The 27,435-nt window shown below is 42.4% G+C and overlaps 1 protein-coding gene across 3 annotated transcripts; it reads right to left on the minus strand.

Annotated features, from left to right (window-relative positions):
* On the minus strand, nucleotides 1-27,435 carry ubap1lb (ubiquitin associated protein 1-like b). Of its 3 annotated transcripts, XM_028584337.1 has the most exons (7): nucleotides 27,348-27,409; nucleotides 25,280-25,388; nucleotides 25,058-25,163; nucleotides 19,011-19,604; nucleotides 8,901-9,104; nucleotides 539-640; nucleotides 1-418 (listed from the first exon to the last, which is right to left on the minus strand). In XM_028584337.1, the coding sequence occupies exons 3-7, from the start codon at nucleotides 25,160-25,162 to the stop codon at nucleotides 284-286; spliced, it is 1,140 nt and encodes a 379-aa protein (XP_028440138.1). In that variant the 5' UTR covers nucleotide 25,163; nucleotides 25,280-25,388; nucleotides 27,348-27,409; the 3' UTR covers nucleotides 1-283. The 3 variants fall into 3 exon arrangements, with proteins under 3 accessions (XP_028440138.1, XP_028440152.1, XP_028440145.1); XM_028584351.1 differs by lacking the exon at nucleotides 25,280-25,388 and having other exon boundaries at nucleotides 27,348-27,435; XM_028584344.1 differs by lacking the exon at nucleotides 27,348-27,409 and having other exon boundaries at nucleotides 25,280-25,426.

Consider the following 27,435-nt stretch of genomic DNA (forward strand, 5'->3'; position numbering starts at 1 on the left):
TACAACTACTCAGATACACAGATCACACAAGTTCAGCCACTTTCAGACATTGTTAACAAACAGGAACCAAACTGCACATCATCATCATCATCATCATCATCCATATAATGTAATATATCAACAAAATACTTTCCCTGAGTGAAGGCCACGTCCATCTCCAGCTCTAATAATATTAATGTGTTTACTCTCTCTCTGTGCCTTATCAACAGGCTGTTCATATTCTCCTATAGTAAATAACACGATTAGCTCTGTGTGTGTGCATGCGTGTGTGTGTGTGTGCTGATCACGCCACACGCATCATCAGCTCCTCCAGCGCACGCTCTCGGTGGTTTTCATGCACCAGCAGCACTTCTTTGATGGCGTTCTGCTGGAAGCCCATCTCATTGAACTGACTCAGCAGATGAAGGAACTCCTTTGCCTCAGGAGAAACACACCATTGTGTTTTTTTATACAACTGTATCAATAAAAGTGACTGCATCAAAGGAAAAGTGTAAAGTATTGTTGTCTCTATGAAGAAGAAAGACTGTGCATGTCTTACCTTTGTTTCACAGTTTTGAAACATCTCCAGAGCCTCTTCTACCAGAGCCATGTCATAACCCAGCTGACAGAGATGGTCACATGCCACCAGGTAGCTCAAGACCTGCAAACACACACAGAAACATCCAATCATGTAGGACACAGCAACACCATGTGGCTCAAATAGGCTCAGAATCCAAAAGGAAAAGAGTGTTCAAATCAATGTTGTCATTAAAGTAAAAAAGGAAATGTCCCACAATGGATTATATGGTATAATCAGGAAAATGTCCTCTCAGTTTAGAATAGATCTTTATTGTCATTGTTTTCAACAATGAAACACAGTTGTGCAGCTCTCATATGACAGAATCACAGACAAACAGAAATAAAACATTTAAATAGTAAAATATAAAATAACAACAAAATACAAAATTTAAATAGTAAAATATAACAATCAAGATAAATAAACACGATGAGGTGGCACATACAGTATATACATAACGTTATTGCACTTCCAGTTTTGGGGTTTATTGCAGACAAGTCTTTATAGAGAACGGAGGTGGAGAGAAGGGTTTGTGCTTTTGACTGCCTGGGGGAAAAAGCAGTTTTTTAGTCTGTTGGTTCTGGATCTGATTGTCCTGTATCTATTTTTCCAGAGGGCAGGGGGGAGAACATGTGATGTCCAGGGTGAGTGGGGTCCTTTATGATACAGTTGGCTTTCTTTTGGAGTCGGCCAGTGTATATGTCTCTGAGGGGGGGGTAGTGTTGTCCTGATGACATGCTCTGCTGCCTTCACCACCCGCCGCAGGTTCTTCCTGTTCTCCTCTGTGAAGCTGGAGAACCACACCGTGCAGCAGTAGGTCAGGAGGGTCTCTATTGGTGACCGATAGAAGTTGGTCAGCAGGTGTTGAGGGAGGTGAGCATGCCTCAGCTTTCTGAGGAAGTAAAGCCTCTGTTGGGCCTCCCCCACCTGATGGGAGATGTGTGTGGTCCAGGTGAGGTCAGTCGAGAGGTGCACACCGAGGACTTGAAGCTCTCCACGCTCTCTACCTTCTCCTCGTGAACGTAGAGGGCAGAGTTCTCGGTGCGCTTGCATCTTCTGAAATCCACAATTACCACCTTAGTTTTTGTGGTGTTTAAGTCCAGGTTATTGTGAGAACACCATTTTGTAAAATGCAGAATCTCCTCCCTGTAGGCTGACTCATTATTGTTCGTTATCAGTCCTACTATGGTGGTATCAAATTCATCAAATATTTAAAAGTTCTCATGCAGAAAAATATCCCCTGTGACTGTCATACTATTATATTATCTGATTATCCAGACTGATCTCATGAATTGGCGTATGTATGAAACGCCAATTTGTATTCCGTTTTTGCCTGTTATCAAAACGCATAATCGCATTTTTGCGTGTATATCAACGCAAATCGGCCGCCATTGACCTACATTGCGAGTCAATTCCCATTTTTTTTTTCAATTTCAGTTTTTTTTTTTTTTTAAATAAGCCTTACCCAATGTTTCTTTCCAAAACCCAACCATTTATTGTTTTTTGCATTCACTGTTGTGATCTAATATGCCTTTTGCATCTGTTCCTTCCACTTTCTCATATACTCCTCATGATCAGTAGTTCCAGTCTCAGGGGTCAAACCAAACAGCAAGTCCACAGGTAACCTAGGTGATCTTCAAAAGAGAAGGTAGAAGGGTGAAAAACCTGTGACTTCACATCGAGTGCTGTTATATGTATAGATGAGTTCGGCCAACGACTCTCGACAATCTGACTTCTGCCTCTCAGTAAGCGTTCTCAGCATTTGCAGTATTGTTCGGTTTAGCTGCTCCACCTGCCCACTGCCTTGGGGATGGTATGGTGTTGTTCTTGACCCCATCACCCCACAGTTTTTCTTCTTGCTGCGCAAACAACTGGTTTTCAAATTCCCCTCCCTGGTCATGATGAATCCTCAGGGGGAATTCAAACGTCAGCGCATACTCAGTAAATATCTTATCAGCAAGATTTCGATGTGGTGGGGTAGGCTTGTGCAAAAAGTGTGCAATGATCTACTATTACCAATATGTACTCATATCCACCTTTACACTTGTCTAAATGTAGAGGGCGGGACCCCTCTAGGGTGGCGGCAGGGCAGATTGCCTGGACCTGCTGGACAGTCCCGATTACAGTCCTCCCTCCCCTGCTAACACTATTTCATGATCCGTAGGATTCTGCACATTTACAGTAATAGAGGGTTTTTTGCTGCTCTTACTTACTTTTACAAGCTTGTCACACAGTTTCAGTCCTTCAGTCCAGCGGTTTTACATCAGGCTCGAAGAAAAGTGTTTTATCTTCATGTGGGAATCTTATCTTACATGGCACTCAACTCTGACTGACGTGCGTTTAGGTATGTCGATCCTCTCCTTTTTTGTCTTGACGTATACTCCATCCAATCCACTTGCTTGTTAGTGACTTGCTCTACAACAGCAGTTACTTGCTCTACAAAAGCCTTTGCAGTAATGTTGGACTGTTTCAGTTCACTGTCTATAATGATCTTGATTACATTAGACCCAATAATTGGTTGAATAAGCGGACCCCCTTCATTACTAGTATGGGGACAATAACTTCTGTATTGGATGCAGCCCCTGAAACTAATCTGAAAGTTGCCTCAACCCAACCCGTGTATGGCATACTTTCCCCATTTGCTGCCTTTATGTCAAAATCTGGGGTAAAATACTCAACCGACATATGTTAAATCTGTCACATCGTGGGCTTACTATAAAAGTTCAAGTCTGTGGAGAATAAATATCTTCATCATGTGTCTATGCGTTTCTTCAATAACAAACCAGTTCACCTTTGTTACAAAGCCCTGTGAAGCTGAACGCAGCTGTATGATGCTAACCTCAGACAGACTACTGCATGGAACGACACAGCCACACTACTGCTGTCCCTGGGTCTGATGAATGCAAGGTGCAGCAAAATCAGATCTGTGTGACCGGCGGCTCAAGTCCCCCTGAATTTCATCTCAGCCCCCCTAAAAATTATAATAATACATTTCTTTTTTAAATACATTTTAGTGCTTCAAGTTAGAGTTTGCAAACTTGTCTGTTAGTGACAGAGGACAAACAGTTACAGGTTCAAAGGGCTTGAAACAGGTTTAATATCCTGTGTGTCTGTCGCCGATGCTACGCACCTGTAACCCAGTCAAGGAAAGGGTTAACACTTTTGACAGACACTGTATCCATGTCACATTCTCATTAGGGGCTGAGCCCCCCTAAAGGTCTGATCCTAGAATCGCCCATGGTGTGGAGGAAAGTGGAATGTATTAAAGGGGTTAAAATGTATCAGAATCTCCTCTTACCCATCAACCCTGCCATGTGGCTTTGGGATTTACTCTAAGCAGAGGTGAGGCGGGGTTATGGGAAAACACAGAGCAGGCTGTGGAAACTGTCTATTTTTACACTGGCTTAAAGTGGCTTAGTATACTGTCGTTTAGTTTCATTCCCACCTTCAGTTGGCTAGTTGCTACAGTTATATATATATATATATATATATATATATATATATATATATATATATATATATATATATATATATATCAATGCCTTCAAAAATATGTGTTAATATTTATGTAAACCACCCAACCCACTAACTGGCTAAACTAAACTTTATGAATTAGAGCAGCACAATTGTCAGGAATGAGGACAGAGACAGACTGAGCGCAGTGGAGCGGACCAAGCCTCAAATGACAACTGATAGCAGCAAAGAGTAAAACAGATATAAAGTTTGAAAGCAACACAATTGCTCACAGAGATTTTGGCAAAATCTGGTTGGTTTAACTGAAAGAGTGCACGCCGACAATCAGCTGATAACAATGCAGCTGATTAGGTTTGGAGAGAGAGAAATGTGAAGCATAGAAGTCTTCCTGAATGAACTTACACTGAGCTTCACATCTACCAGTGATTCATGAGGAAAGGCTCAGTGTGTGTGTGTGTGTGTGTGTGTGTGTGTGAGAGAGATAGAGAGAGAGAGAGAGAAAAGAGAGAGTGGACAATATATCTGTAAGTTATTAATGGCCTAACTTGTTGGCAGCACTGCTTTGTCACCTTTAATATGCAGTGTCATCCGTAGTTGAAAACATATCCAACAAAATAGAACAAAAAGGTTAAAAGGAGAGAACATAACTAATTTCATTAGAACATTTCCTTGATTTACATGCGAGAAAAGGAGTAGGAAGAAGTATAATTTATTTAATCCTACCACCTTCATAAGTAAATCATTACTTACCAAAACTTAATATAATTATAGTTTGACATACTTATCACACCCATAGTAACCTAATTAAAGTTAAATACACTATACAATTACACAGCTATAAACATAGAATCTTATTCAGTCCCTCCAGGATTTCATGATGTCGCCATCGCGCTAATTCACGCAAATTCAACCAATCACTGCGACTTTTGTGCGACTCGCAATTTTGACCAATCAACGCAAATGTTCCGCAGATTTGACCAATAACTGGAGTTTCCCGCGACTTCAACCCATCCCAGCAGTCCCACGTGCCAGACTTTGCATCAGTATGTGACTCTGAGAGCCAATGACCAAGCGGGAGTGAGAACGGATTGACGTCACACAACCCGGTCTCACGCCAGGTCGTTATATAGTTACGTTATTTTGATTTATTAATTCGTGTACAGGTTACGATTTTGACGTTTTTTTTCGCGGCAATGAAACGATTATTGAACGTGTACAGGTCACGCTTTTCGAACTTGCTCTGGGGGACGCAACAACGGGGAAATGAGGCGCCACACGCCGGCCACAACAATGGGACAGGGCCGCCTACTCGCGGGACGCAACAACGGGCGCAGGGGCACACAGCAACGGGGAAATGAAACGCCACAATAACGGGACGGTTATGGTTAGGAAAAAAGAAGAACGGGGAAAGGAAACGTCACACGCGGGACACGCCGACAAAGGAACTGCGGGACACCGCCGACAAAGGAACTGCAACACGCGGGACGCGATCCCCGGTCTCCCGGGTGAAAGTCCTGTGTTTTCTGACCCATCCACCACCCTGACCAACCTCCTTGCGCGGCCTTTCGCCTTATCAATACTACTCGCTAACGTCAGCGTTCTGGGATCTCGAAATATGCTTCCCATTAAAATGCTTTCAATTTCGTAATCGCCACACGAAAAAAACGCCACTTAAGTGTCCTGTCCACGACTTAATAGATTACATAACGTAACTATATAACGAACTGCCATGAGACCTGGCTGCGTCACATGTATGTTGCCAAATAAATTTCCTTGTAAGACGAGACGTGTGTAACTCAAACATCTCACATTTACCAACAAAACGTAAAGCGAAAGATCACTGTATACTGTTTTTTCACTATGAAGTTGCTAAAAGCTGCTGCTGTTTCAATCCTATTGGCTCTCTGCAGCAGGCGGGGTCTGCTGCTCCGTTTCCCCCACGACTGACGCGCGCGCACACACACACACACACACACACACACACACACACACACACAATCACACAATCACATACGGTGGATGCAGGAGAAAACGGAGATGAGACGTACAGGATGACCTAAATTGAGGACAGCTACGCTCGTTATTGTAAGTGCAATAATAAGTTAAAGTCCAATAAGTACTTTATCAAACTGTGTGAATATGTCCCATGCCAGGATAGGAAATTAACTAACAATGTAAAGATCAACCAGCCACTGACACATACTGTATGTTCAAATTTGATTCATTCATTATTTTTTTGTCTTAAATCTACCAGCCATTTTAATATTATACCAACATTTGCAGCCTCCTGAGCCTTTTTGGTAAGGTTACTAAGAAAACTAGAGTAGTTTTATTCTCCCCAAAACAAGTTTCCTTTTTATTTTGAAAGAACTATACAAAACAAATCGCAACTTTCTTTGCAACTTTCTCCGTCTCCCGCAACTTAATTGCAACAAACATACAAAAGACATCGCAACTTTTATTGCATTTTTTTTTTACAAAAGCAAAATCAGGCATTTTGGGCCGTAACAATCTCAAAAACAGGCCGCGAAATCCTGGAGGGACTGTTTAATTGTCTTGAAGAGCAATGAATAAACATTTACACGTGCATATATAAAGTTAGCACAAAAAGTAAGGAAATTTGTGTTTGGTAGATTATTTAGAGAAATAATCAACCAAAGACAAATTTCAAACAGAGGTGGTAACAATGCTTTTTGGCAATAAATCTTATACTGTTGGAAAGCCTGTTTAGTTCCCTTTCAAATGGTGCCCCATTTGAAAGGAACATGCATTTGTGGGATGAGCAGCAGTGCTGAGTATGTGGGTTGCGCCCATGAAAAATTTGCCAAATCTTCTCTGCCTATGACAAACAGCTTATTCTGCCATTGACTCGTTTGGTGTTTGGTGGATTGGATGATTGAAGTTTAAAGAAACATAGACATATTGGCAATTTAACAATTTGGCAGAGAAGATATATACAAACATATACACACACCTACATAAAGTACATCTAGTGATCAAAGTCCTTCTTCGTCCCTGCATTTAGTGAGGATCATATCTTTATAATTTTGCTTAAACTGGATAATGTTTAGACATTGCTTTAGTTTCACATACAGACTGTCGACAATTTCACTCCACACATTGAGATACATTGAAGAACATGTTTTTTTAGTTGTTGAACACTTTTGTTTAGTTTTTAGATTTAATTTCCCCTAAAATTATAGCCTCCCCCTCTTTCATAGAACATTTTCTGAATACTTTCTGGTAGTACAGTTGATTATATCTAGCTTTATACATTACCTAAGCTGTTTGAAATTCGACCAGATCGAAGAATTTTAGCATTTTTTACTTAAGTATATTAGTATGATCACGAAATCTGACACTATGCACTATTCTTATGGCTTTTTTTTCTAAAGTATAAATAGTGGCTGTAGTGTACTACTAGTGTGTGTTTCCCCTAATCTCCACACAGTAATTTAAATATGGCAATATTTAGCCAGAACTGTAATGCTTCTTGATAGTTTGAACTGTATGTGTCTCATGTGACGTTTCCAGCTTATTTTGAAAAAGGCATTTTTCCAGACCCACAATACAGAGAAATCTAGTCTCATTAATTCCATTTAAATCCATGCCCCTTTCACTACTGATCCACCTTTCTGATATTGCAATTATATTAAAGGGCTGTTTAAATTGACTTAGCGTAATGTTTTATGTTGTGGAAATTGCATACATGCTTCTGCTGTTAAAGCTCCATTGTGTAATTTTGAGTTGATTCTTAGCAAAAAAACCTTTGTTCTTTCACAAATATGTGCTCATCCATGTGTAATTAATTCCAACTAATCAAAGCATTCTAGTAAGCGTAGAATCTGCCATTCAGAATCATTCAGCCGACTCGCTCGAATGTATTCTACCATGTTGCGCCTCCATCTTTAAAATACGTTCAACGTACCCCAAAGATGGGACATACCTTCGCGTTTTGCGCTTTTTGATGTATTCTGAGGTTTGCGTAATTCTGCCTATTTGTGTAAATTCAAAGTTTTATAGTTGCTTGGATAACTATAGCATGGTTGTAACCTGACTCCGCCAGATGGAATGCTTTGCATTTGCTCGGCATATCCATCTGGGAACTTTCCGTTGGAGAACTTTTGGGAAGGGGCGAGGATACAACGGTACAATAGCATTAACAGGGACCCTACAACTTTAGTTTTCAGTGACAACAAAATTCTATGGGGATTGATATTGTTTTAGAATATGCCTACTATAGAGATAGGCTATATTATTGGCAATGAATAAAGAGTTGTGATTAGCTTGCTAAGTTAACCATTTCTTGTATTTTGCTCGTTCACTCTAGATAGACTTTAGTTTTCCATAGCAAACCAAAATATCCCCTTTCCTTTACCTGAAGAAAACGTAGCTAAAGTTAAGCAGGTCATTAAAAACAACTTACAATTTCATTCTGTATCACTATGTGTAATCAATCTTCCTTTCACCATTAGCGTGTGTATCGGTGTGTGTGTTTGTGGGGGGGAGGGTGCATAGCGAGTTCAGACCAAAGAGTTGCGACGAGACAAGATGAATCCCCGTTACTTGCAATGCGCCGGTCTGCAACGCTCTAAAAGGCCAGTTCACACCAATACAACGAGACGGTGCGGTGCATCATCTTGGTAGCACAACGACTCTCTGTACTTCTGTCTAACTTTCGACTTTTCGGCTATTATTTTGTAGCTGGATATATATCATTAAATATGAATGAGGATACGGTTATTGATACATTGAATTGTTATTGTTCTTATTATTATTTAGGGGGGCTTAGGAACATTTTGGGGTAGCTTCAGTCCCTTAAATTAGGCCTAACGACGTCCCTGCTGTACTGTATGTGTCAGTGACTGACCTGATCCTGGCTCTGGCCTGCCCTCTGCAGGGCGATGATGGCAGTACGGAGGGGGTAACCCCGGGCAGTAATGGCCCCCAGCAGCTCTCTCTCCTCGGGGCTCAGAGCTGACAGCAGCTCTGCTGACGAGTCGGAACCACGGGAGCGGAGACCCAGGGGGCGGAGGCCTGCAGGGGGGGTACTACAGCAGTCTGGGCCAAGAGGCTGTAAGGAAACAGAAACATGTGGTGAGCACCACTGTGGCCGTTTTTGAAATCGCCTTCTATATACTACAGACGAATGCAGTAAGCAGGATGCAGTATGCAGTTATGCTTTTTAACTCAGAAAAGGCAGATAACCACAGGTTCACGTTAATCTTTTAACCAATATTTGTGTTGTGTTATTTAAACAAATGATCTGGGCCTCTTGTCCAGGAGTGTCTTGAGAGAGCTCCAGCTGACAGGGGGGGTCTGTGAGGATGGACAGGCCGGGCGGCCAGCCAGTGACCCCAGCAGGCACTAGCTGGCTGTCACGTCAGACTGTGAAACTTCTCAACTACTAAAACATCGGAGCAAATTTGCAATAGCCATCAATTTTCGTAAAACTGCCCACCTTTGAGCTCTACACAATTGATTTCTTGCATAAAAAAGTGAATTTAGTGATGAAATTGCAGACGAAAATTGTAAAACGTTTCCAGTTGTTGGCCATATCAGCAAGCCGCGGTTGTTGTGATTGTTGCTGCGCTTTGCATTGTGGGATACAGTAGGCGAGATAGACTGGTCCGAGGCAAACTGGAGATTTTCTCCGAATCAGTCCGACATCCGGGAATGTTTGGCATACTGCAGATTTAGCTTTTGTTTACATACTGCATGCTAGATTTTGGCCAAATCAGTACACAGTATAGTATGCAGTTTCAAAAACGGCCGGTGTGGTACATATCTCAGATTGTTCCTGTAATGCTGACAGCAGCTTGGCTGAGAAAGACACTTTCAGAGGACTTCCTCCTGCTAATCCTCATGAAGCTCTTAGAACCTGGCTGCTGAGCTCTTAGAACCTGGCTGCTGAGCTTCAGGCTGTCATATCCCGTCTTACAATATGACAGCTGTTTTAGTCTGTTGTTTTTTTACAGTGCAGTCAGCATCATTAGGACAGGAAAAATTTTCATTGTATATAGCACAATAGATTTGAAATGATACAATAACTATAATGATAAGGTGCTCGCCAAGGGCAGAGCCAGATGTTGTAAACATCCAGGGCTCAGACCAGACCTCTAGGGGTCCCGGGACAGGCTCTGCCAAGAAAATTGATGTACAGCACCAGAACACAACTAAAGAGAGACAACAACTGTTTGGTGTTTTTATTAATTTTATTCCTGCCCTATGTTTTAAAGGGTAATTTCAATTTTATTTTTTTTTTAAACCTGGACCCCTATTTCTCCATGCATGTGTGTCTAATAGATTGATGTGAACAAAAGTCTTTGAAATTGGTCCAGTATTGAGTGAGAACGCAATCTAACAAAATGGGGCAATTGTGCACCCTCGATTGCTGTCCACTAAAAGTGATTGTTTTTGCCACTGACAGGCTCAGACTTCTTGTATGAAGACACTGTGGATGTAAATACCTCACAATAAAGTACAATGCTAACTACCTTTACTCATGTGATCCAACTGTTTTGGTGGTTGAAATAAGTGTACTAAAGTCTTAAAGTAGTGTCACTCATGTGATCCAACTGTTTTGGTGGTTGAAATAAGTGTACTAAAGTCTTAAAGTAGTGTAATATATAACTAGAACTGCAAGCAGTTATAAACGGGGTCCAAGCCTCCCCGGCGCCTGTCCCCCCTGGCGCCAGCTGCCCCTGACGACGCTAAGGGCCCACGGAAGCGGAGACCGCGAAAGGAGAACCCAAAGCACGATGGCGGCGAGTCTGTAGTGAAATGCAATTGCAAATTTCCTCTTCATCGAGTAAAAGGCCAAAACACTTATACCTCAATTATAGCACCACCTAACAGCTGATCATCACCAAATCTGGTGGAGAGCCGCGGAGTGGCATGTTGAACAATAATCTCAAATTTTCTGATGATAGCATTTACTGCAGTAGAGATATTTCCATTGCAAAGTATTCCCATTTAAATGCATTGACTTATATGCCAAAAGGCCTCTACGTTCATTATAGCGCCCCCTAACAGCCGATTTTCACCAAAGTTGGTAGGGAGGCTTGTTGTGGGATGTCAAACAACAGTACCAAGTTTTTTGATGATAGCATTTACTACAGCAGAGATATTTCCATTGCAAATTATTCCAATTTAAATGCATTGACTTATTTGCCAAAAGGCCTATACCATTTGATTCAGCTGGATCCAGTGAACGCGTAGATGTATGGTTTTTGAATATCGGGTGTACGGTGTGGGAGTTATAAGGCCAAACACGTTTTTTCTGCAATAGCGCCACCTAGTGGTGTAAGTGGCTGAATTTTTTTGTCCGAGGTCCTTGCAGTGATCTGGACCAGTCCTGAAAACGGCACCCCCGACCATGTACGGTTTAGCTGTTTTATCGGCGGAAGAATAATAATAAGAAACCTTAGGAAAGCAATAGGGTTCCACAGCCCTGCTGTGCGAACGGCGTAGATTCTTCCAGCCTCGGGCTTGGACCCCTAAATAAGATAGTAGATAAATGTATACTATGTCTTAAATGAAATATTAAAGGTCCCATGATATGCTGCTTTTTAGAAGCTTTTATATAGGCCTCAGTAGTCCCCTAATACTGTATCTAAAGTCTCTTTCCCAAAATTCAGCCTTGGTGCAGAATTACAGCCACTAGAGCCAGTCCCACAATGAGCTTTCCTTAGAATGTGCCATTTCTGTGTCTGTAGCTTTAAATGCTATTGAGGAGGAGAGAGGGAGGGTGCAAGGTGGAGGGTGGGGGTGTGGCCTTGACCAACTGCCACTTTGCTTGTTTGCAAGCCATGATATCTCTCTCTCTCGCATGGGTGGGCCAAATTCTCCTCAGGGCGGGCAAAGGAGAGAAAGGGGAGGTAACCTTGCTCCTTATGAACTCATAAGGAGCAAAATTCCAGATCGGCCCATTTGAGCTTTCATTTTCTCAAAGGCAGAGCAGGATACCCAGGGCTTGGTTTACACCTTTCACCATTTCTAGCCACTGGGGCACCGTAAGCAGGCTGGGGGAACTCATATTAATGTTAAAAAAAACTCATAAAGTGACATTTTCATGCCATGGGACTTTTAAAGTAGAAGTGTTGTCTGTCATTCTACTTTCACCATAGAGGGACTCAATAATGACTTCATCCTGTATATCAAGCTTCATAGGATGTGTGCACATGAAAAATGAGTTGCTACAGGTTTCATTTTCAATCCAAATATTTATTCTATATGAAAAACACAGAAAAGGTACAATATTTACATAAATCTGGGCAGAGGATGGAGGTGGTGACTGCTGGAAAGATGTTACTATGGCCCTAGTGGGGATGGCTGGGGATCTGTAGGATACCAGTTGCTGATGGCTGGGGATCTTTAGGTTACCTGGTGCAGGCAGGATGGCGATGGAGAGATGAGCATGAAGATTAATGAGCACTGGCAGCTGTCAATCATCTGTCAAATAAATACAAAAGGAGACAATTCATTGTTCTCAGTCTCACTACTTTTCTCCCTTCCTCTAAATCTACACATAACAATCACACATACAGCACGTGTACATGTGTTGTATGTACACTATGTAAATAAAATTATATGAAAGATGTCTCATGTGCACAGAACAGTTTGATAAAACAGTGGCCAAAACATATCTTTTCAGCTATACTATTTGTAAGTGAAGCTGATTTTTACACAACAAAACCTTTGCAAAATGTAACAAGTATCAAATCCAGTCTACGCGTTGCGCACAGAAGCAACATCTGGCAAAGATCGTCAAATTTCTGCATCATTTTTTGTAAAATAAATAAACTTACCTGTCTTCAAATGGATCTTTGTTGTTGCAATATTCATCTTTGTCGAATGCATAAAACCAGACATCCTCAGAATTATCTCCACTCTGTCGCTTTTTTTGGCCCAAGTCGCTTTTACTCTTCCTCATTTTCCACTTTGCCAAAGATGTTAGTTTGAAGTCAAGATGAACCCAGCCAAGATTTAAAACGGTGGTAGGTGATTTCCTGGTTAGTTCTACAGAAAATGGCGACACGGACGGACAAGCAAGTTCACCAATTATACTTAAAGAGGCTGATGACACACACACTTCTCTGTCTCCTTATTGGCTGTGTAGGTGACGTATGACCTCGCAATAGAAATGACCCGGAAGCTGAGGTTCCGCTGATTGCAGAGACATTTAAACCATATGTCTGCACCGTAATATTGCTGAGATGTTATATAGCATCGTTGTAACGTGGGGGAGCGTCCTGAGACCCCCACGAGGACAGAATCAAATCATTGAAACATGTGTTTCTATAATCTACAGTACGATGACATAAAACACATTGTGTGAGATGTTTTGCTTTTCATCAGACCATTCCTTGGTCCAGCACCGTTCTTGTTTCGAGTGTCTTAGTGAAACTTAAACACATGCTGGAACTCTCTTCCTCAATAGTCAGACTGCTATTTGAAATGAGTGAATGAAACCGAAGCTCCATTCGTCCTTTATGTTCAAATGTTATTTTTTCTTTTTTCTTTATTATTTTTATTATTTTTTTTAAAAAAATGAAGAAAAAAAATGAAAAAAAGGGGGAAAATAGAATAATGAAATGATATAAATAACGTAAAAGAACTAGGTAGGGTGGGGTATTACATAATGGAGGAGGGAGGTATATGTCTGGTAATGTACACGGCTTGTAGTTATATTTTTGTTGAATTTAGAAACGTTAGAAATGGAGACCAGGTGTCTTCAAAGGCTGACATTTGCTTCTTTCTGTGTGCATTGTGTTTTTCCATTGAGATGTATTCTGAGGTTAAATTTGTCCAGTGATTGATATGGCAAGATGTCTTTGATTTTCAGTTTTGGAGGACTACTTTCTTAGCGACAGCTAGAGAAATAAACAACGGATTCCTGAATTTTTGCATGGTTGTGGATATCGGCGCAATTGCCTTTGTACACCGACGCATGTATCATTCCTATTTTGCACCCGACGTACAGCGGACTTTTCCCTCCACAGACGCACGTCGGTAAATTAGGGAATGTATTTGCGCTGCCAGGGGGCGGTTCAGCGAAAAGAGGAGGCGTGTTCCGGCGCAAACGTTCCCTGGTGCTATTTTGCAGTTTCAGAAAACAATTCCGCCACTGACCAGGAAAAACCTGGTCTAAAGTCAGTGGCGCGTTATTCAGATGCTATTTTAGGGGCGCATGCTTGGCCATAATGTGGCGTGTACAACAACAAGATACACTACTCTCATCTAAACGGACGCAGCAGTTCCCATTTTTGCAAACCATACATAATTACAAAGAAAAATATTACTGAAAATGCGCTTCAGGTGTTTAGATAGATCAGGAGGAACTTTACAGTACAGTCCTCAAAAAGTCGCAGCATTCTTTGTGGCTTGTTGTGTTTTACACAACATTTCCATGAATCATGGATGTGTTGATGACATACATGAGGAAATATTAGAGGACTTAAGGAGACGTGATGTTGAACTACGGCGGGATTGGACACTCTGGTGGGATCTGGTCCGGGAGTGGCAATGCGCGATGCTCTCCTGGTGGAGCGGGTGGACGGAGATGGAGTGGGGGGGAGGAGGAAGGGGCACAACAGGTGCAGATGGTGCGTTTGGAGACCCACGCTCCATGGCTGCAGCAATCCTCTCCAGACTTGAGGAGATGCACCCGAGAGGCTTCAGCAACATCGCCACCCGGCCAAGACGGGCATTTATTACTTTGCCGCATCCCGGACAGCTCCCGCTGGCGTGCGCCAGGCAAATCCGCCGTCATAATAGCAATCCGCCATGGAACAAGCGCGCCTGCTCTTAAAGGGAATGTGAGAGGACGCTCTCATTGGTTTATTGCACATTACGCCCAAACCACACCTAGCTACTTCAGACCAACCCATTTTAGATTTGCGTCGGGCGCAAGACTCATTTATCCCGCCGGTATAATAGCAACAGCGCCCGAGATCCGCCCACAAAACTACTTGCGTTTCGCGTATGATACTTGCGTTTCAGATCGTTAAAATAGGGCCCAGAGTGTTGGAGATGATGGGATTCTGTAGCTCAGGGTGGTGGACAGTGTCCCAGTGACCGCGATCCAGAATGAGTGAACTGGTTGACAGAGCCACATGGCGTGCAGATAGTTGTCTGTGCTAGCTAAGGTGCATTGTGAACAGATACCTGTGTTTGCTAGGCCCATTTTGAACATTTTACTTTGGGTGATGTGAGTTCTGTAAATGACTTCATATTGTATAAGCTGTAGGTTTGTGTTAGCAGTCACGGAGAAGGTATTCTTACAGATTTGTTCCCAGTAATCAGGGGTGGGAGAGAAGGCCAGGGGTCCGTTCCAGGAAGGAGGTTTAACAAACTCTGAGTCTAACCCTGATGTCTGAGTTGATTTACCCTGAGATGGGAAACTCAGAGTTTTCGGTTCCAGAACAGCTGATTTGAGTTGGTTCAATCAACTCAGAGTATGTTCACGCGCGTGCACCACCACAATATAAAGGCAGTATGAATGGAGCCATGATACTACAATTCACCATGGTAACAACCACAAACAAATGTATTGGCGGAAATACTCTGCGCACAAACAACGAGTTTGAACATGCATTTCGTTAAAAAAGCAAGACAGCGGCTGCTGCTGCAAAAGAGAGAGAATTGGTGTGGGAGAAAATTGCTGCTTGAGTCAATGCGTAAGCATTAACAGTATATTAATTTCATATTTAATCACAGTTAACTTATAATATTACTGGTGAAAACTGGAATTGTATTACTGTGAGCAAAAAAGTAAACTATAGGCTACTAATCCCATTCTGAGGTTGCAGCACCATGATCATTAACAGAACTATAATTTATAATCATTTTATTTTTTTTAATGGCTCTCACTGGTTTGTGTCCAGGGAACACTACAAAAAATGTTTAAAAAACGTTTCAAAGCGAGTCACACTTTTCTGACGGCTCTGCATACAGTGGCTTTACTATTACAGTATGATCCGTATACACACCAATAAAGAAAACTGCCGTTTGTAAAAAATGTAATGCGACACAAAGAATCTGCTGAGATGTTAAAGGTCCCATGGCATGAAAATGTCACTTTATGAGGTATTTTAACATTAATATGCGTTCCCCCAGCCTGCCTATGGTCCCCAATTGAAATGGTGATATGTGTAAACCGAGCCCTGGGTATCCTACTCTGCCTTTGAGAAAATGAAAGCTCAGATGAGCCGATCTGGAATCTTGCTTGTTATGAGGTCATAAGGAGCAAGGTTACCTCCTCTTTCTCTGCTTTGCCCGCCCAGAGAATTTGGCCCACCCATGAGAGAGAGACATCATGGCTTTCAAACGAGAAAAGTGGCAGTTGGTCAAGGCCACACCCCCACCCTCCACCATGCCCCGCCCTCTCTCCTACTCAATAGCTAGAGACACAAAAATGGCACATCCTAAGGAAAGCTCATTGTGGGACTGGCTCTAGTGGCTGTAATTCTGCACCAAGGCTGAATTTTGGGAAATAAACTTCAGATACAGTATTAGGGGACCACAGGTCTATATAAAAGCATCCAAAGAGCACCATGTCATGGGACCTTTAAAGCCTGTCCACGATGGTGGATGTTAGTGATATGAGGATGGATAAGGTATCTACATATCTGATGGACTGTGAAAAAATGTGGAAATGAAAATACATTTAGTCAGGACTCAATATCAACTCATGATGTAAACTCTCTGTGAAGTAATACAGATTTTTCATCAATGGGATCGTCGACAAAAGGACATGACATTTTTGAGAAAAACACGTTTTGTAATCTGCCTAACAATATGTTTTTTTAGTCATTCAGATAACAAACTGCATTAAAAAGCGCCTGATACAGACTGAATGAATGAATGAGGAAATGAGTGAGAAGGAATCTCGAGTTTCTCTTCTTCTTCTTCTTCTTCTTCTAATCTTCTTGGTGATAATTTTCAAGTCAGTATTTAATAGTGAGAGAGGTCGGTAGCTAGAGGGGTGAGATGGGTCTTTGTTGGGTTTTAACAGTAATGTCATGGCTGCTGTATTCATGTGTGTGGGTATGGTGGAGGAAGTTTTAATTTCAGTAATTACTATGTTGAATAATGGTGATAATATGTCCCAAAAGTGTTTGTAGAATTCAGCTGGCAATCCATCTGGTCCGGGAGATTTGTTACTGGGAATTTTATTGAGGGCTTTGGTACGTTCACTGAGGCTAAGAGGTTAGTCTAGAATGTTGGTTTGTTCTGCAGTTAATTTTGGTAATGTCACACGGTTTAAGAAGGTATTAATTTATGATGGTATCAAAATATGTTGTTATATGTTATATGTTTACTTTATTACTGTATTGAAAACCATTATATTTCAGTTGCTGGATTTAAAAAGAAAAATGTCTGTATAATATCGTAAAGTTGTATTCTAAGTTCTTTTAATTCCTTTTGTCTTGATTCACTGGGATGGTGGGATATTTAATTTGTTAATTGTTAGATTTTTTGTTCTAATGTATTTTCCAATTGTTGTTGCTGTTTTTTTCCTATATGAAGAGTATGACATAATTTTTTCTCTGATTACAGCCTTCCCAGTTTCACACAGCAGTGAAGGTGAGGTGTCTGGAGAGTTGTTCATTTCCAGAAAGCATGCCCATTTTTGCCTTATAAGAGTTGTAAAGTTGGGGTCTTCTAACAGTGAGGTATTGAAGCACCATGTAGTTGAAATTTTGGCATATGTTTCAGTGTTTATAGACATAGAGACAGGGGAGTGTTCACTGATTACAATTGGGTGGATTGTGTTATCTGATATCTTGGGTGTGAGTTACTGATGATGAATAGGTTGATTCTAGATGAACATTGGTGAACTGTTGAGAAATATGAATATTCCCTTAAAGATGGGTTTCTCATTCTCCAACTGTCGCTAAGTCCATAGTCCCCCATATATTGCTTTACTGGGTCAGTGGAATGCCAGTTTCTTAAGTTGCCAGAGGTGCTTGAGTGGTCAGTTGTGGGATTGATGACAGTATTGAAGTCTCCTGCTATGATGAGATTATTTGAATTTGATAATATGGAGAAAAGATTGTGGAAGAAAGATGGATCATCATTTTTAGGGCCAGTGTAAATGTTGTATGGTTAAAAGTAGCATAAATGATGATGAATCTTCCGTCTGGGTCCGTAATGGATTGGTTAAATGAAAACTGAATATCTTTATGTTATTATAAAGTCAATAAATCGTTATAAGTTGAAGAGTATATTTTGTCAAATTGTCTGTTAAATGTGTTTCTTGTAGGAAGCAAATATCAGCCCTTAGTTTTTTTAGATGTTTTATTACTTTAAGTCTTTTGGATTGGTTACGGAAGCCGCGTATATTCCATGTTATCAAGTTAAGTGGTTGCATGTGTGTATGTCAGGTATATCAGAGTTGTGGGGTAGTACGTGGGTTATGAGACATGTGAAGTGATAAAGAGAGAGAGAGAGTGAGGAAGGGGAGAGAGGGATAGAGGGGTTCGGGTGAGGGAATATTGCGTGTGTGTTTTTGCTCGTCAGTTTGTCATATCTCGCATAACATGTTTTCCAGTGTTTTTGCTTGGGGTTAAGCTGAGAGGTAGTAGTGATGTAGAACATAAATACAAAACTAACAAACAGACACTGGACAAGGGGACTTTTACACAAATAGACAAGGATAAACAAAAAGATGAGACCTAAACAAACAATATGCAAAGAAAGGCACATGCCCCCTTATCAGAGATTGATAGGAGGGAGAGACAGAGAGGGAGAGAGAGAGAGAGAGAGAGAGAGAGAGAGAGAGAGAGAGAGAGAGAGAGAGAGAGAGAACAATAAAGTGGAGAGCAAATAAAGAGAGAGATCGTGTGGGCTCAACAGAATGTAGACGATGGGCTTACAGAGGTGTAAGAAAATATAGCATAGTTGTGCATCTATTCAGAAAAGCCAAGGTGTTATTTCAGGGCTTCGGAATAATTGTTAAATGTTTGGCTCTTACCGTGTGTGCTGTGGCGTGGCTGTAGGTGCTGGGCAGCCCATCGACGGTATTGGCTCTGGTAGTGGGGGTCCTGCGTGAGGTCGGGCTCTTGGATTGGCTGTCTGTGTTGGGATCAAGTTGTCGGGACGTGTCCAGCCCTGACAGGGAGCCCTGTCGTAGGTTCTTCCTGCGCTGGTGTGGCAGGCTGCTGAGGCAGGCCGGGGGGTGCAGGAGGTCTGGGACGAAGGCTCTCTGTGCTCTCCTCTGAGCATGTTGACATAAAGCAGCAGGACGCTCCCCACCAGAACCGCCTTTCACCGAAAAAAGGATCGTGGCTTTCTCTGCAGCGCTTTCTCCCTCATCTTCCGAGTCTGAGATGGCCAGCTTAGTGCGCAGTACGGCGGGGTTGAGGCTGTGGGAGCGCTGGCGAGGATTGGGCTCCCAGTAGTCGGAACAGTGGCGGCTGGCCAGGCGGCTCTGCTGCGGGCTGCTGAACATCATCCAGTATGGCGGACAAGATGGCTGCAGTCCTGATGAGGAGAGCTGCGGCCGATGCTGGCTGATGAAGCCGCTCTGCAGCCCAGTTAGTACCCAGTTCTCCAGATGGAAGTCGTACTGTCACATGGACAAACAACATGTTATTGGCACAAACTGTTCTCCCCAGCCTACTACCTTGTAGCTTTCTCTTTTCTCTCGTCAAATATACATTTTTCCACGTGCTTTGTGACATTGGCCTTAATGGCTCCACTCCAGGAATCTCACTAAGTCTGTTGGTCGAGTTCTGCTCTGAAGCATAGACTGTAAAAATTGTGTACGTAGCATCGGTGATGTCACCCATTGGTTTGTGGACTGCCGTTTTGAAGCCTTGAATGTGGCGATAGGAGGTTGCCATCTTGGTTTTTTCCAAGCAGATGTTGTCGGTACACGATCCGTTCTGCCTGCACGATCCGTTCTGCGCATGCGCAAGATTTTACGGAGGATACGACCTGCACGATCTGTTCCACGCTAGCCTGTGGCTAGCCTCCATCGGGAAGCTAACGTTAGTTTAGCTAACAGCTAATTCGGCTAACCGCTAGCTGACAGCTAGATTCAGTCTAAAATAACGTTAAGTCAAACTTAATGGGAAAAGCAGGCTACAGCTAAATTAAGACTTTACAGTAATAACAATAAAGACAAGTATTGAGTGATTGTATTTTAAATGAGCACAAGTAAAGTAGAACTGACGTAACAGCTGTTATATATGTTAACGTTTATTTTCAAGTTTTATTTTGAGGCTCTTTTAAAGTTATTACATGCTGTCTCAGCTAGTAGGCCTATGATGCAGCCAAGCCAGTGTTGTTAATGGTTTCATGCCGCTGTGCTAAGCTAAACGCTAAAGGTTCAACGGAAAAGATGATTTTCAACCCTTCTGAAGCGTTTCATCCAGCGGAGATTCATCGGCAGGTAAACACAGACCTCCGGGTACTGGAGACATTCATCTGCATGTACGGCAGTACAGAAAATCTGCAGACTTTTTCTTACAGCTACAATACACAACTATTAATGAACGTCTGTTAAAATAAGTTGATACAAAGCTAAATAAGTCAGTTGACATTAATTAATGTCTCTCTTTATTTCTCAGTATGGCTATGTTTAATAAATGGTGTAGTCTGGCAACATTTGCGCGCAGAAGCTTGAGTGATGCTTTTAACGTCACCGGTAAGAGAGGAAACGGCAGAGTCTGAAGAGTCCATCCTGTTTATCAATCCCCTGCGTCCTTTACTTGATGGATTAAACACTGACTGGCAACTGCATGGAGGAGGGGTGGGGGTGCAGCATCATCAGAAACCATGCACTATGGCTTTAAGTTACCAGCTAACCCTAGTGCTAGCTAGCTAGCCTTGAGCCAAGACATTTCTAGGCAACCAAATGTTCCGATGAACTTTGCTGAAGTGAAAACGCACAGTGAAAGGGTCAAAGGTTAAGATGAAAACGTGGACAACAGCCAGAAACAAGTTGAGGTACATTTTAATGTCCACAGTGTTAGCATGGTTAGCATTACTAAGCCTCTGACCTGATTGACAGGTCCTGAAGCATCCCCTGCTTTATCATCTGTTTTAAAATAAATGGGACCTTTATTTACTGAATGAGCATCATGCTGTGTTGAAGAAACTAAATCAAGTGAGAAGTAGATTAATTTTCTCATAGACTTCTATAGAAAAGGACTTCTTTTTGGAGCCAGTGGAGTCTCCCCCAGTTAGACAGAATGCTTTAAGGAGCTTCAGCTTTGGCTTCACTTCTCGGACCTGGAAGCTTCCTCCATTATTTTACAGTTTATGGTCTGAAGTGATGTATCTCTGTCAACATCTGTTTATGATGACGGATGTCTAGATGGAAAGTCAGAGGATCATCAAAGTTAATAAAATTCATCCTGAGGGGAACATGAATGTCTGAACCATATTGCATCACAACCCATCCAGCTGTTAAGATGTTTCAGTCTGGACCAAAGTGGTGGACAGACAGACAGACAGACAGACAGACAGACAGACAGACAGTTGACAGGCAGGCAGGCAGGCAGGTATTAGAAGCCATGCAAGCCTTCAATAAACCTCACAGTGGTGGGGCAGTGGTGGCCTAAAGGTTAGAGAAGCGAGCTTGTGACCGGGAGGTCGTCGGTTCAATCCCCAGAACGACAGGATAAAAATCTGGGTGGGGAAAGTGAAAGAGCAGCGCTTGACCCTCCCTCATTACCACCACTGAGGTGCCCTTGAGCAAGGACCTCAACCCCAACCGCTCCAGTGGCCAGCAGATCAGACTGTGGTTGTACTGGGCAGCTTCCAGGTATGAATGTGGAACTGTGCGAATGTGACAGGTCGTCGTTGCAAATGAGAAGTTGTTCTCAATCAACTTACCTGGATAAATAAAGGTTAAATATAAAAATTAAATAAAAACACTGATACGTAACTGCAATTCTTTGAGCCAGATGCTAAGCATGCAAAGTTTGTGCTTTGGCCAATGCTGTAGGCAAGGCCATGGATTCATTCAGATCGATGACAGTTGAGACACAAGTCCTAATTTTACAACTTATTTCTTTGTCCATTTGTGTGCAGCAGAAACAAGTTGTGATCACAACACTGACACATCATCAGGTTTTAGATGGCTATGTTGAACTTTTTACAAACAGTTGCTTAAACAGCTACTTGTTTCCATGGCAACATGACCATTCAGTAGCAGTCTGTGTTTTTGTCCACCTTAGGAATTAGGAATATTCTCTCTCTTTCTGCTCTGTCTTTGGTCTCTACCAACTCCTGAGAAAATATTGGACTCTTTAGCTCCTGAGGGCTAGATTTATCAAGCCGTTTGTGCCTGTTTCCAGGCGCTAATTGGTCGCAAAGACGGACGTAACCGATGCGGGCTATTTACAATCAGGGCGCACTTAGGTAAAATCGCAGATTGTCTGCCACAGCAAGAAGAGACAGTCAGTAAGAGCGCGCCTCTATTCTGCGGGGGGGAAATTCTCCGCCTCTAAAAGGCAGGTCCAAACCAGCCGCAATCCAGTTTCCTCGTAGACCTTTATGCCGCTGGTGAAATGGCAACAGTAATTTGAGCAAGACGAAGACATAGGCGAGGCTGAAAATGTTTTTAACATAAGAATCACACCAGGGCTCGACATTAAGGCTTGTCCGCTTGTCCGGGACAAGTGGATTTTTTGTAGGACAAGTGGAAGAGAAATTTACTTGCCCCACTGGACAAGTTAAAACTCAAACAAAACAAAATGCCACTCATTTCGTCAATGTTACAGAATAGAACCAAATACATATTTTACCCCACAATCCCGGGCAGCGGGACGGCGGACCGCTAACGTTAGACCCAGCCCGCTGTTCAGCGCATTCACCGAAAGCGAAGCAGCATGAAAGCACGGCGAGCTAGCCGGTGTTAGCTTGCTAACTCCACCTTAACGTTACCTCCTCGCCACATCGTTCACAGAAAACAAGCTGAAAACAGAAGTCACTCGTGGCGATAGCAATGTGCTTTGTGTGGATGAAGCATTATATACGTTATTATGTGCCACTCATTCCGTTTATGTTACTTTACCGATTTGAAACAAATACATTAACTAACGTTAGACCCAGCAGCAGCGGGAGAGCGGACCGCTGACGTTAGACCCAGCCCACTGTTCAGCTCCTTCTCTGTAAGCGATACAGCATGAAAGCACCGCGGAACCAGCAAGCCAGGCAGCCGGTGTCAGTTAGCTAACGTTAGCATGCTAACTACGCTTTAACGTTACCCCGTCCCCACATCGTTCACAGAAAACGAGCCGAATAAAGCTGTCACTCGTTGCGATAGAAGTGTGCTTTGTGCGGATGAAGCGTGAAGTTAATTTGACTCTTGACGGCTGGCTCTCTGTCTCGTAACGTTACTAGCTGCTCCGCTACTCGTTTGTAGCGGATTAAATATCAGGTAATAATCAACTGTAAAGTAGCTACACCTTTTTAAAGGATCCCTTGGTAAGTGAAATTGTAGAAAGAAAAAAAAACAAAACACGCTGACACCAACATTTAGTGGCAAAATCCATTGTTATGTCTACAAAATTATTTTAGATATAGTATAAGTTCAAGTCACCACTACCTCTGGTCAAAATATTGAATTAGTATCTCAATATATTGACTCAGTATCTCAGAATATAAACAAAGAATATCAAAGTAATGAGAAACTATAAAATATTGACTTAATCTCAATATATTGGCTTAGTATCGTAATATATTGACTTAGTAACTCAACATATTGGTTCAGTATCTCAATATATTGGCTTAGTAACTCAGAATATCTCAATATATTGACATAGTAACTTAGAATATTGACTAGGAATCTGAAAGTAATGAGAAACTTTAAAATATTCACTTAGAATCTCAATATATTAACTTCTGCACACCGGCGTGCAAAGTATAATTTTGTATTATGAGTCTGGAGATCCTTTTTTCTTGTTGAAGGGGAAATCTGTTCTTGGGACACATTTGTTTCTACTGTTTAAACTGAATTGTATTAATGTTGATAGTGTTTGGATGCTTTCAATGGTTTCTTCAAATTCTGCATTAGCAAAACACAAAAGAAATTATAAAATGATGAATCTTTACCCGGACAAGTGACTTTTGTTCATGGACAAGTGAAACGTAAATGTACTTGTCCGAAGGACAAGTGCCTCAAAAAGTTAATGTCAAGCCCTGCACACTTTGTCAGTGAACACAACATCATTTAGCGTTACAGATCAAGCAGCCATGCAATATTAGAGCTACTGGAAGAAATCAAAGATGAAATTGAATCTCCCACTTAGCGTTCACATCCCATTCCAGCAGTTGTTAAACTCCTCGCTACATAACAAATATTGGCATCAGGATTGGGAATATCGCAGTCTACACTCAGCCATATCATAGCACAAGTACCGCTTCGCTACAGCGCAATTTACGGTATAGTGGGCGGAGAAAGACGCTGATTGCCTGATGGGTGTCAGGGTTGATAAATACTACGCAAAATGTGGAAGCATAGCGTGCGCTATTACCGAACTCGCATAAACAGACGCAGCGCAAACTGCGCTAGTGTTAGTAAATTAGGCCCTCTGTGTTCCCCAGCTCGTCTCTAACTGTGTCTGTCTGCTGTCTGCTGCTGAGCAGGTAGAGTACAGAGGCTTTATTGCTGAAAACAGCTGCTGCTGCTGTTGCTGCTGGAAACAACGCTATGAGAGTGGTGAGAGTGAACCAGAACAGAAGCTGTGAGTTGAACAATGCGCTGAAACTATAAAGCCCTGTGAGGGTTTTCTGGGTTCGTCACTATGAGCAATCCTTTCATATTTCCCATAGTAATTAGATCAATTGTGAAGCTTTAAGGGGTCAGGTCCAGTGAATTCACCTGTCAATCATGGACACACAAATTCATATGAAAAGCAAAGTTATTTGTTTCTGCCTGTAAAGCAGATAATGAATAGCAAGTGTGTGTGTTTGTAGGAGAGATCATCAGGAGCACACTGTGAGTCTGTGTGTCACATACTGTATGCACACATGCACACCTACTGTACACATTCAGACCACACTCACCTCTGTATCCTGCAGTGTGCTCAGATAATCAGGGACAATAACTTCCACGTCTTCTTTGACTTCCTGTGAAACACTCTGTGGCACCTTCAGAGGGACATCGTCCATCCTGCTCCCACACACACACACACACACACACACCGTTTGACTTTTGATTCTTGTAACACAGTGAAAGTAGCAGGACCAGACAGTATCAGTGGGCGGGACCTCAAACTGTGTGCTGACCTTTTTAGTCTGTAGAGGACTGAGCACTGCTAAGGACAAGGGCAGACTGCAGCGTATCATCCGCCCTGCTCAGAAGGTGATTGGCTGCAATCTACCGTCTCTCCAGGACCTGTAGGCGGGCAGGAAAGATTGTAGCCGATCCCTCTCACCCGGGACACAAACAGTTTGAACCCCACCCTCTGGCAGGAGGCTGCGGCCCATCAGGACCAAAACCTCACGCCATAAATACAGTTTCTTCCCTTCTGCAGTCAGCCTCACCAACAAGGCCACCGCCCTACCCGTGTGCGTGTAGCAACAGTGACCGAGTCAGACTCAGCTGTCTGAGGGGCAGGGCTCCAGCTGCATGTGGGGTTGCACAGGAAGTTCTCTAACAGGTAGGGAAGCCGTTACAGCAGTGTCTCCACTGGGCCACCATACAGGGCATCCAGACGACACTTTTAATGTTATTTTACTCCAACTCCAACAGTGTGTCATGAGAAGCTGAATTCCATCCTAAAAGTAGAGACATTTCTGTCCTGTACACTGTAACCGCAGATGAAAGAATGTTGTGTTCTTGATCCTGGGAATAAATAAATATTATAATGATGTATAATGCTATATATCAGATCATCACAGACTGTAAACAGTGAGAGAGAGAGAAGCTACTGTTTTTAGCGTGATTATGTGCTAACATGGTGAAGGAAGGATGGAAATGTGAATATCAACAGGAAGGCTTCCACCGTTTGGCACTGAAACAGCCAATCAGCATGATTCCCTCTCTGATGTCATCTGCAGCTTCAAACTGTCCTCTCCCACTAGTCCTCCACACACCACTGAAGAAGAGCTCAGCTGACAACATGAGTAGAAGATAAAGGAACTGTCCAATTGCACACGGTACACCAGGTGTTATTGACTTTGTGCACGCTGAGAAAAGCTGAAAGCTAAATCAGACTTACTATATATATATATATATATAAAGCCTGTCTGCTCACACGCTGGCCTTCTATATTGGTCCAGTGGGTTACACAATGCTGAGATGTGTGTGCAGGGAACATGTGTGTGTGCAGGGAACGTGTGTGTTAACCAGAAGGCTACTGTATGTTTAGCTGATCACATGTCGGATCGTTGAACACCACAACAGCACCAGGCCAGATGGTCCGGGACGTCCCACAGCACAGAGGACAGATAAGCTCATTGTGTTGTCTCTGACGTGCAAAACAGAAGCTGCACAAACAACATGAAACGCTTGTGACCACTCCCCGTTTGGCCCGCACAACTTCACTAACGGAAAGCAACACACGGAAGACACAAACACTAGACATTCTTCTCCTCTATCCCCATTGTATACAGCAAGTCCTGCAGTAAACCAAACATGTTCCACAAAACTAAATGTTTTCCTGAATCAAAAAAGAAAGCTGTATTGTGAACTTAAATAACAGTGATTATCCCAATTTTCACTGTTGTTTGTGTTTTATTTTATTGCGTTTGGGGTATTTCATTCTATACATTTTTTAATTGTGGTGCTGACTTTAGGTTTGCCTTCGTGAACCATTTGTGTGTGTGTGTGTGTGTGTGTGTGCGCGCGCGCCTTTTGAAATAAAATACAATGTATAGCCGTGGTCCTGCTGCACTCCCTGCTACACCCTGCTATGCTGTGCTGTGCCATGCTACGTCCTGTAACGCCCTACAGTGCCCTGCTATGCCATGAACTACTACGACTTCTATTTCTAGTCACTGTTCCATTATCTTTATTGTGACTGTTATTGCCACTGTTCATCACACCACCAACCGGCACCGTCAGACACCGCCTACCAAAAGCGCGGGTCTGTCCGAGGTTTCTTCCCAAAAGGGAGTTTTTCCTTGCCACTAAATGCTTGCTCTTGGGGGAATTACTGGAATTGTTGGGTCTTTGTATATTATAGAGTGTGGTCTAGACCTACTCTATCTGTAAAGTGTCCCGATTTGATACTATAAATAAAATTGAATTGAATGGAATTATAGCACAGCCAAATCTTTCAATAACCTTTGTGTTCCAGTAAGTTGTAGACTTGTAGATTTGAATGATGTAATAAAACAAATGTGCGCTCACCTGTGTAGTGTAGTGTTGTTGTTGCCGTCAGAGCGTTAGTTTCCTCTCAGCGGTGTGTGGAGCTCAGACTGACTGCAGTTCAGATTAG

The sequence above is a fragment of the Perca flavescens genome, chromosome 1, assembly GCF_004354835.1.
Source record: "Perca flavescens isolate YP-PL-M2 chromosome 1, PFLA_1.0, whole genome shotgun sequence".
Taxonomy (NCBI): Eukaryota; Metazoa; Chordata; class Actinopteri; order Perciformes; family Percidae; genus Perca; species Perca flavescens.